General features: G+C 31.7%; 1 protein-coding gene and 1 long non-coding RNA gene across 2 annotated transcripts; both read right to left on the bottom strand.

Moving 5' to 3' along the window:
- Nucleotides 1-474: 474 nt before the first annotated feature.
- On the bottom strand, nt 475-3,578 carry LOC107404040 (aquaporin SIP1-1-like). The gene is made up of 3 exons (XM_016010973.4): nt 2,895-3,578; nt 2,409-2,681; nt 475-861 (listed from the first exon to the last, which is right to left on the bottom strand). Exons 1-3 carry the CDS (start codon nt 3,189-3,191, stop codon nt 709-711), a joined length of 723 nt encoding a protein of 240 aa, XP_015866459.1. The 5' UTR covers nt 3,192-3,578; the 3' UTR covers nt 475-708.
- A 7,205-nt stretch (nt 3,579-10,783) lies between these two features.
- On the bottom strand, nt 10,784-12,279 carry LOC132803302 (uncharacterized). Its single transcript, XR_009638387.1, has 2 exons — nt 12,154-12,279; nt 10,784-11,160 (listed from the first exon to the last, which is right to left on the bottom strand). It is a non-coding gene; the product is annotated as an uncharacterized LOC132803302 (long non-coding RNA).
- Between the last annotated feature and the right edge of the window lie 240 nt (nt 12,280-12,519).

Raw genomic sequence — 12,519 nt, 5'->3', positions numbered from 1 at the left:
CCAAGAATAAAGTTTAAAACAATCTCCTATACGACAGGAGAAGGCTGTACATACACAATGTATTTATGCAACCCCATAATGCATAAAATTAAATTAAAATTCTAGAATAAACTATTGACATTATCTAGAGATCCAGAATATACCGTGGGCATTTGTAATCCCAAAGCAAAATGTGTACCAATTATTCTGATGAAAAATAAAATTACAAAAAAAAAAAAAAAAAAAAAAAAAAAAAGACCACGCATGATTCTGTTAAAAAGTAATTCATAGGGTTGCTTGCTATAACAATAGAAGAGTAATATTTGTTGGTCAAGGACAAGGGGGAGAGGATCAGAAAGAACAACGGCCCTCCCATATGCGTGTTTCATATTCTATGTAAAAATGTTTCCATCCCAATTTCTAAATTCTCCAACCTATAATTATATATCGAGTCAGAAGTCACAACAGAAAAAGAAATAAAATAAGACGAAGAAAAGGGCAAAGGCAAACACAGCAGGCGTTATCTGCAAATTTATCCACATACTAAATGTAAAAAGTGACTGAGCTGTCACCAAACACAGAATGGTCTCATGTACGTACATCCAGTTCAGATCCAGATAGATAGATAGATAGATATAACTAACTAGATAAACAAATATTATTGCTTCCTGTTCCTGACTTGAGATCTGAGAGTTGGGAACATCTCCAACGGCTAAGCTAATATACATTTCACGCTTTCTTCTGTTTGACCGGTGCTGGTGCTGGAAACACAATACGGAAGATCCAAGCAGCTAATACTGCTCCTATGAACGGACATATCCAATAAACATAAAATTGTTCCCATGTGTTGTGCCAATTATTTACATATGCCCAACCAAAAGCCTGCACCATCATAAGTAAATACATGTTAACATTTCCCTCCTCAACAAAGAGCACATAAAGCATGTAAATAAACAAAACAAGAACCTAACAATAATTCAAGAAAAGTTTGATTGATAAAACCAAACAAGGATGTATCATCAGAAGACATTTGATGGTTAGGAAGATAGATATCTCTTCGACTCTAATACTCTTTCTCAATTCATTTTTCTTCATACTTCATAGCTATTCTAGATGCCTCAGATAAGAGGACAGCAGGCTCCCCAACATTTTTGTAAGAGCATTCCCACCACATTTAACTCTTATCTTATCCTATTAGACAAGATTTTTACCATCACCTTCCAATATGATTGGATTGACCAACTATTCGGGAGGGAAGGATAGAAATAAAAGCAAATTATCATTCTTCCACATACAGAATAGCTTTAGAATGCAAAAATGGTTATCCTACGAGGCATGTAGACAGACCAAAATTACAACACAGGGACTTGATCATACATAGAAAATTATAAATATATATATATATATTTATTTCCTTTCACCAATCTGTTTCTTCAACTCAGGACCTGGCTATTGTGAACACTTTCCAATGCCAACAGACAGAGCGAGGATGAGCATACATACATAAATCACTATCCAAAACCCAACTAAAATTTTTGTTTAAACCCTTATAAAATAACACCTTTTGGTCTATTAAATAGATCCATATACCTTATACTGCCATTTAAAACCTACACAAATGTTGCAGTTAATTGTTTTAACATACCATAAACTTATGTTAATTCAAAGAAAATATTTTCATCATCAGGAAAAACACAATATGTAAAACCGTAGAACTTTAAACTACAATTACATTAACCACACTTTTGCGTTTCAATGAAGAATATTAATTCATGATCAAAACATTAATAAAATAAAAGAAAGAACAATCCAAAAATGGAAGGGAAAGGAACCAAATTCTTCATCTTTTGGTTGTTAGTATATTCAATAAATGGAATGTCATTATTTCCGTTACTTGGTTGGTTTAACAGTGCTTAAAACACCAGTCAACAGAGACAACAATGTAGTTTCCTTGGGCGTCATGGATGTCAGATCCTAATAATACTAATTTACAAAAAGTTCAAAGGATAGCACGCAGTAACGTTAAAAGACAACAAAAAGAATAAACAAAATGAATTCAGTAATATATGAAGCATTATAAATGCATAGAATCTAACCAAAGTTCCATAGAATGTATATGAAATGTTATGGTACAGAGAAACATTCATCCCAACCAAAATGTGATCTTCAAAAGATGTATTCCAAAAAATATCACCAAAAATTGCTTTAACCATAAGGATGTATTCCAAAAAAATCACCAAAAATTGCTTAACCATAGAATTAAAACAATGACGCGTTAGCATGAAGCAAAAACTTATCTGCAGCTACAGACAGAACGATTGAAGTGATTAAGAAAAAACAGACAGCATTGTATAGAATTGATGTGAAAGTAACAGACATAATACAATGACACTGGGAAATAGAATAGAAAGAGAGATGGGTTTACTGACATTGGCAGGATTCATGGAAGGTCCAGTGTATGGAGAACCTGCAGTCACCATAGCCACAGTAGCCACAGCAAGGAACCAGGTTTTCAAGAGTGGGCTACTGGGACCCCTAAGTATAATTACAAGGACAGCAAAGCTTATCACGAAAGTCAAAACCCCCTCAGCAATGGCTCCAGTATGCAAGTCAACCTTCAAAGAAGGCCCTCCAAGCATGTGCTTGTACTGTATAGGCATCACCTCCCTGATGGCTAGAGCGCCACCCACAGCTCCCAGTGCCTATCAAACACAATTGTATTGTATGAATTGGGTTAATATAGAGAAAATCCTAGTCAGGTAAAGTAGCGATTTTTTTGCACAAGTCTTCAATTCATATCATACCCTTATCCACCCAAAGAAGGGTAAAGAAATCCCAGGTAGATAGAATATGGGGTATTACTCAATTTAAAAATTATTGGAAAAAAAAAAAAGAAAAGAAAAGAAGAAAAAGACCTGAGCAGGAAAACGAAGGGCCATGGAGAAGAGGGTGTCGGGGCCGAGGCCGGCGGCGTAAAAGGAGGCAGTGCCTGTGGGGTTGAAGCTGGCCCCACCAAGGGCATCGCCGATCAAGGTGAAGATGAAGACGAGGAGGAAGACAAGGACAGTGGTGATGAAGAGGGAGGGCCAAAGCGAGCCCTGAACCCCGACAATATTTGCAATAAAGCTGGTGAGAACTCCCAGACACGATGCGCAGAACACCCACATGAAAGTGAGCACAGTGTCTCCAATGGCGGCCTTTATGGCACCCATGAATGAATGAATGATAGAGATTTATGTGTATATGTATGTATATACAAAAAATAATAATAATAATAATAATATCTGCTTTTCTCTTTTCTCTTTCTCTTTGACTCTCTGCCTGCCTGCCTTTTGTGGATTTATTCTCGGATGATGATGATGATGATGCTGATGGGGGCAGAGAGCTAAAAAGAGAGAGATTCAGAATGAATATGAAGACTTCTCAGAGAAAAGCAAGTATTCTATTTATATAACAGAATCGTGTAAATAAATAGATAAAGATATAAAACCAAACCCCTACACAACCTAAACTTCAAAACCCCACCTGAAAACTAATCCTAAACCTAACCCAACGCCAACTCCAACCCAAACCCACCTTCTAACTACGAGATGAGATTGATGACTATACTGATAAGATCCCCACTCACACTTTTTTTAGTTTTCATATCTTTTACGGTTCCTCGCATTTTTTTTTTTCGTTTTTTTTTTTTTTTTTTTTGGGTAATTACAAACGAAACCAAAAATTATTTTTATCAACAAATAAAACCAAATACTACATTAACTTCTTTTTCCCCCATAAGTTATTCTTTTTTTTCTTTTTTTTTAAGCCAAAAAAAAAGTTATTCTTTTTTTTAATATATATAATTTTTTTGGAGTCTTTACTTTTTCAATTAAATTTAATATATGAAAAAGTTATAAATACTTTTCTTTGAATGAGTACAAATATTTATTGTAGATTATAAATTAAAGTTTAAAAACAAAAATAACAAATCTAGCTCTTTCTTTTAAACTTTTATGTATTTGACACTTTACCATGTAAAATTTTAAAAATCATGTTGTTACCACTTAATTCATCATTTTTATGTCAATCTGGCATAATAAGTAAGAGAGGTGTTAAAGGCCTACCAAAATTTACCTATGCAGCTCACATGACATGATCATCTTTTAAGGGCATCCCATGGAATTGAATAAAATTGATAGATCTGTACAACTAAATAAGCCATTTGCAGAACGTTCAAAAAGTACAAGCAGAAAACGACCCAAAGCTTAAGGACCTAATTCATAAACCTTTTTTATTCTTGCATCCTTTATTGGTACACAATGTCTAATAAATTATGTCGCCCTCTTTACTTTTTGTAAATTAAAAAGAGCCGCTAAACGTGGAAGCCAAAATAGGCCAATCCGCATTTCCTATTGAATATATTTATTTTGTGTCATCTGCTGCTCATATGAAATTTATCAACCAATTAAATTTATGAAAATAAATAAATTTAAATATTTTTTGTTAAATTATCATATAATCTATCACATGTTAGCTTATTTATATAAATTAGAAAATTTACATTTGATTTAGGTTTGCAATGATAAAATATATATTTTTTTAAATCTTACAAAAACACTAGCCCGTGTTTAGGTTTTTAAAATATTAAATTAAAAAAGAATATATTTATACATGTTTAAAATAATAAACTAAGTTTTATTAATGTCATAACATAATTACAAAAATGCACATTTTTAATAGGTTTATCGTGTTTCATCTATTAAAATCCATTAGTTTATTAAATTTTATTAGATGATACAGATATAAATATGACACAACATTATTAATCCAAATCCGTAAATTGTTATGCGGATTCATACAATGCTTTCATGTCTTGTGATTCTCTACCTACTTAGGCCAACCACCATATTCACAGTGCATTGATGGCACTTTATGCTGTCTTGAGTGATGTGAGAGCCAACTTTCATTTTATTTTAGAAAAAGCCATAAATATTTGCACTTCAATTTTGCGGAATTGGCAAGCTTCAAGCTCATTAGATTATCTGCTATGGTTACACAATTAAGAAACTAGCCATCTAGCCTATTGTTTCTTCCCACTGAAAATAGAATACCCATATGAAACTAGTAGTGAAATGAATAAATGTTATTCATTAATCATGAGTTAAAACAAATCTTTAGTGAAGTAGCAATCCAAAACTGTATATAGATAAATATGTGTAACTATAAGTACCATACTACATAACAGGACATATTTATGCATATCTCTTTTGGTTGTACATACAAGTCTTTCAAGGTGGTCCAATATTCAAATATTTCTTCCATTCATATTATAAAAGTTAGAACACTTTGAGCCACAAAGGTAAGTTTTTCTAATTCCAAAGTTGATAAGCTGCCAATTGAGTTATTAGAGCTAATCTAATATCTAAAATTGCAGGATCAACTAATAAAAGCTCTTTTAGAATACCAACATCCTAAGATAGAGAAAAAGGAAATTCCTCCTATGTAAATTTGGATGATTTTAATTCGCTTAGATCAATAATATAAATAAAGAGAACAAAGAATTAACGAGAAAATATAGAACAAAGAGTTAATGAGAAAATATTTTGGTAAGAATTGTTCATTCTTCATTTGTTAAAGTGAAAACATTAAAGAATATATACAATCAGATTCAAATAAGGTTCTTTTTACCAAAATTAACATATGAATTTCCTTTTACAGTCCTTATATGGCAACGAAAGTTGAAATTTAAAATTATATTGATTAATCATTGGGTTAAACATGGTTTATTTTCACTAAATAGAATTTTAATATGTTATTAAATTCATATTTAACATTTTTTTGAATTTGAAATTCTAACATTTGATATGATTTAAGGATTAATAAAAATACAACTCACATTAGACAACATATTACTTTATGCTTTGGTCTGCAACATGTGATGAAAATTAGCATGCTATTAACCTAATGAAATCAATAAACATTTTTCTGATTATTTAATAATCAAGAAGCATGCATATTTTCCCAAGATTAACATACTAATTCCATAAGCATATATCATATTCTAGAAATCTAAATAAATCAATTATAAACCTAAAGCAGTAGCAAATGAAGAAACCATAATCTGTAACTTGTATTTCAAATAACTAGAATTCCCAAATGAATTGAGCTCTAATCTCTACTACCAAAGTTTCTCAAGTAACTCACTAAGCCATAAACATATAAACCCATATCTCTCTTATCCCCCAAAACCCTTTATATAGTTTTCTAAAGCACAAGTATACTTAACACATGTCCACACACATATCACAATGTGCACACACACTTGACACATGTTAATACATGTCACAATTTGCACATACACTTGATACATATCCATGCACATATCACAAAACTCACGCACATTTGACACATGTCACAATTCCATAATATATTAATATATATATATATATATATATTTAATAATAATAATAATAAAGCATTATAAAAGAAAGAGTTTAAAAAGACTTTACTGTAAATATCAGTAAACAAAATGTCCAATCCCATTGTTGGGATATAAAGGTAAATTAAGTAAATTACATGACTATGAGCAATCCACATAAAAAATTCTAACATTCTTCAATTTATATTGTGTAATCATAACATAAATAAAAACTCACTTCACAAAACCCCTCAAAACATAAGATCATTTCACCTAAGCACATTGCATATCAACAAAATACAACAATGTACATAGTTTAGGTCATAGAGATTCATTGTTATAGCACTAGTAGGTCCAAAATACATATATACAGAGACAAAATGTCTCACGAAGGCTTGCACATAAAGAGCAATAACTAATGTGTGTAACCATCTCATTAATGATCCACATATATGTATATATTGCTCATCAAAGCAATAATTGATGCAAATTATTGTACTCCCACTAACCCTCTGCGGCCAACACATCCATGCGAGCTACATATTCCTCAAATAAACCTAGAGATAAACCTATGATTAGTAGATCTGCCAACATATTGTAAGTGCATGTACTCAAAAAAAACGGGACACTTTACAACTTTCTCCCTTACTTTATAGAATTTTGTATCGATTTATTTAGCTTCGGATGTCCATTTCAAATTATTGGAGAAAGATATAGCAGCAGAATTATCACAATACATCCTTATAGATCTTTTAATAAAGTAAACTCCCAAATCACTTACAAATTTCACAGCCAAATAGCATGACCGGTTACCTCAAACACACCACATACCTTGCCTCAAATGTTGAGGATTTTGTAATTGATTGCTTGGCACTTTTTCAAAAAACAACTCCTCTTACTGTGACAAACATATACCGAATAGTGGACTTTTTGTAACAGCCCAGACTACCCACATGCGATATTGTCCTCTTTGGGCCTGGAAAATCCTCTTACAACCCCGCCCTCAAGGTTTTAAAAGTCCTCGCAAAGGAAAGGTATCCATACCCACTTAAAAGCAGTGTTTCGTTCCCCTTTTCAACCGATGTGGGACTTTACAATCCTCTCCCCTTGGGTCCAGTGTCCTCGCTGGCACATCGATCTAGATATTAGCTCTGATACGATATGTAACAGTCCAGACCATCCGCATACGATATTGTCCTCTTTGGGCCTAGGGAATCCTCTTACAATCCAGCCCTTAAGATTTTAAAAGGCCTCGCAAGGGAAATGTATCCACACCCATTTATAAGGAGTGTTTCATTCTCTTTTCCAACCGATGTGAGACTTCACACTTTTTATCATCCACACTGTCATAGTAATCAACATCAGCACATGCAATTGGTGTGCACCGATATGTCAACATATAGTCTTTTATAGCTTAAAGATACCTGAAATTTTTTTTGGCTATTTTCTAGTGCATGAGAGCGGGATTGCTCAAGTATTTACCAAGCATGCCAACCACATAAGCAATGTTATGTCGTGTGCAAACCTGAGCATGCATAAAACTATCAACTACAGAAGAGTATGATTTCTTTCTCATTATATTTATTTAACTCATTTTCCTAAGATATTGACTTTTGGATAGTTTATCACCTTTTACTATCGGCGCATTAATAAGAGAACAAGTGTGCATACCAAATCTTTTTAGAATTTTGTCAATATAAGTTCTCTGAGACAATTGTAATATACAATTAATCCTACCTTGAAGAATTTTTATGCCTAAAACAAATGAGGCTTCACCAAGATTTTTTGTATCAAAAGGACTAAATAACATTTTCTTTATCTTAGCCAATAGGACAGTATCATTGGACGCTAGTAATATGTCATCGACATACAATACTAATAATACATAACTACTCCCACTGATCCTCATATATATGTACCGATCAACAATATTCTTCTTAAAACTATTATTGATGACAATTTCATCAAATTTCAAATATCATTGTCTTGAGCCTTGTTTCAGTTATAAATAGAATTCTTGAACTTATAAACCAAATTCTCATTTCTAACATCTTGGAAGCCATACAATTGGACCATCTAAACATGCTCGCACAAATCATTGTTCAAAAAAGCAGTTTTGACATTCATTTAATATAACCCTAGGTCAAACTAAGCTAGAAATGCCATAATGATTCTAAAAGAATCTTTTGTACATACTAGAAAGAAGGTTTCTCTATAGTAAATTTCCTCTTTCTAGCTAAACCCTTTGTTAATGAATCTTGCTTTACATCTTTCCACTTGACCATTGGGATCACATTGATCTTATAGACCTACTTACATCTAACAGGTTTACTACCATCTGGTAATTCAACCAAGTCTCAAACATTATTCAATGTCATGGATGTCATCTCATCTTTCATAACATTTAACCAGAAGTTAGAATGTGAACTACTCATGGCATCCTCGTAAGTAATTAGATCATACTCATCACTTATATCAAACTCATGTTCTGGAAAATAAACCACACAGTCAATGGGTATAGTAGATCTTCAAATCCTCTGTGACCTTCTAACAGGCACATTAACATTGGCTTCCTCTCAAACATCTTCTTATTCCTTAATAGGTTCATTTTGATCAACCATTGGTAGCTCAACAATTGGGTCAACTATATCTTTAAAATTGGGTCAACTACATCTCTAATAGGAACATCAACTATGGGAATGAATACATTTTCCTTTCTAAATTCAAGCTCTTTTGATACTTGACTATCAATAAAACCAATATCAACTTCAAAATAAATTGTCTTATCTGATTTAACGATCATGATGGTGTGAGATAAACAATAGAACTTAGAACTTCTAGATCATATACAATAACCAAAGAAAAAACTACTAACAGCTTTAGGATCCAGTTTTGTGAATTGGGGATTATAGGGTATAACCTCAGCTTTACAGCCCCACACTTGAAAATGATATCTAGCTACAATTCATGTGGAGTCTTTGGAACAAACTTACTTAGTACTTGATTCAGAATGTAAGTTGCATTCTCTAAAGCCTTTCCCATAAGAAATTTAGCAAATTAGAATTTACCAACATACATTGCACCATATCTAACAATGTGCAGTTTCTCCTTTCTACAACACCATTTTACTGAGAAGTACCTGACATTATCTATTGAGCTTCAATGACACAATCCTGCAAATACTTTGCAAAAGATCCTTGGTTCCGTCCATTCTCATCACATCTATCATAATATTTATCACCTCTATAAGATTTGACAACCTTTAACTTTTTATTCTTTTGAAGCTTTATTTTGACTTTAAATTGGTTAAAGGCTACTAAAAAAGTCAAAATTTTCATGAATAAACTCAACATGTCCATAACACGAGAAATTATCAATAAAGATGATAAAATCTAATAAACTAATTCTAAAATATCTCCACATCTACCAATTTTATTCTTTCTAACTTTAGCAGATTGCTTACCTTTCACACATTCAATACAAGTAGAGAAATATAAGAAATCAAGAGTAGTACGTATACCATCATTCACCAATCTTTCTATTCTCTATACAAATATATGTTCTAGACATTTCTGCCGTAATATAGAAGAATAGTGATTAATTATGGCACGTTTAGAAGCAACCACAAGAGCAATAACAGTGTTAACAAAAATATCATTATATAAATTAAGTTAATACAAATTGCCATATAAAATTTCATATCCAATCATGGTATAATTTTTATACAAAACAACTTTTTCATCTCCAAGAACAAAACTATATCCACAACTATCCAAACGGGATATAGATATCAAATTTTTCCTTGTCGAGGGTATGAAAAAGACTTCATACAACTCCAAAAAAGGTCTATTGATGAGTTTCAACTTAATTGTAGCTTAGATATTTACCTTCACTCTTAAGTTATAACCCATATATACATGCTGTTGAAGATTGTTTGGCCTCCTTTGATTTGTCATTCCCTCGAACAAATTAGTTATATAAATTGTTGCTTCAGTATCCAATCACTAAGTATTTACATGCATATTAATAATATTGGTTTCAATCATATTAGATTCTAAGGAATCCAATAATAATGAATTACCTTTCTTCTTTTGTTGTGCCTTCAATTTCCAACAATCAATCTTCTTGCGACCAATGTGACAGTAGTTGCATTTTCCATTTTAAAAAAAAAAATTCTTTCTATCCATTCCACCTTTGTGCCATTTAGAAGAATTTTTCTTAGATTGGTTCTTATTCACCATAGCAATAAACTTTGACCTGTTATGCTTAATATCATCATCTTCTTTAATAGGGATGGCTGTGATCTCGTCTAAAGTCCATGCAACCTTTTAAGTGTTATAACTTAATTTAATGTAATCGAATTGCAATGGAAGGCTTTTTAGTATAGTATAAGTCAAAAAAGTCTTATCCAAATTTATTTCCATGTCTTTGTGCTTGTTATAAAATGAGGAAAGCTTCAATATATGCTCTTTTACACCACTAACTTCATCATATATAGTGGATGTAAGTAAATCTAAAAAGTTGTGCTTCTCATTCTTGTCAAATTTGATGAATTTCTTACTAATCTCATCCTAGAGATTCTTAGCAGTATGTACCTTTAGAATACTGATATATATAGAATCATCCATACAATCATACAACACTTATTCTAGTGTTTCCAATCTTTATACAACTTTCTAGCCTTGGCAGTACTTTCATTATTGGGAATTGGTGGTGGATCTATTTCCAAAGTAAACTCTAGCTTCATAAGAGTCAAATTCATCATCAAAGTATTGCTCCACCTATAATAATTAGCCACATTCAACGTTATCATGATATTTATTGGCAGAGTATTTCCAAAAGTGCTACTGGCTGAAGAAATAGAAAACATTATAAATGCATAATAAAATTATGCAAATGCTATCTTTCTAACTTTTTTATAAGGTCTTTGTAACACAAAGAATACCCAAACAAGAGCCAAAGACAATTAATCAAATCATCACAACTAAATGCATTAAACTAACATCATAACTAAATGCATTAAACTAAGTTACCAATAGGTCAACTTAGAACATACAATTCGTGGTATTTAATCAACTTCTGTTGGCAATCTAAATATCCTACCAAGCAATTAAACCACTGATAGGATGATCTAATCACATGCATAGACCTTAGTAAATAAAATGGGAGAAAAGAGTTTCATTGTCAATTTCATAAAATAGACAAATTTAAGACTTATAATAGACAAGTACTTAAATATCATATTCACTATGCTAACTTGTATTATTACATTTACAATTTCATAGCATGAAAAAGTTAAGCATCATGAAAGGTGAGTACTTAACATTTCACACCACTATGTTAACTATGGCATAGAGCCTAAACAAAGAAAAAAATTTTCAATTTTAAGCATGGATTTGCACAAATTGTCATCAAATTCTCATTTATTCATAAAAAAAAACTCTTCATTCCAATCGAAAAATTAAAAAATGAATATTCAACAAAGCCTAGGTCTTAAGAGGTTCAAAAACTTACAAATTTGGAAAAAATATGATTTTGGTGCTTATTGTAGTAAGACAAAGAACCGGTGCATCCACACAGATATAGCCTATGAACTCGATGTGTATGCTTTGATACCAATTGATGAAAATTATCATGCTATTAATCCAATGAAATCAATAAACCTTTTTTCTGGTTATTTAATAGTCAAGAAGTATGCATGTGTTTCCAAGATCAACTACCAATTCCATAAGCATATATCATATTATAGAAATTTAAATAAATCAATCACATACCTAAAGTAGCAGTAGATAAAAAAACCATAATTTGTAACTTGTATTTTAAGCAACTAAAATCCCTAAATGAATTGTATTTTGCTCTCTACCAACAAATTTTCTCAAATAGCTCACCAAGCTATAAGCATCTAGGCTTATATCTGTTCTAGCCCCCAAAATGTAATGATATAGTTTTCTAACACACACATATACTTGACACATGTCCACACACATATCACAATGTGCACACACACTTGACATATGTCACAAAACTCATACACACTTGACACATATCGCACACATGTTATAATTCTATTATATGTGTATATATATATATATATATAATTTTTTAAAAAAATAATTATAATAATTATCTACTTAGGTTTA

Source organism: Ziziphus jujuba, chromosome 3, assembly GCF_031755915.1.
Source record: "Ziziphus jujuba cultivar Dongzao chromosome 3, ASM3175591v1".
Lineage (NCBI taxonomy): Eukaryota > Viridiplantae > Streptophyta > Magnoliopsida > Rosales > Rhamnaceae > Ziziphus > Ziziphus jujuba.
Note: the sequence above shows the minus strand (reverse complement) of the source record. Positions and strands in the feature narration are given on the sequence as shown.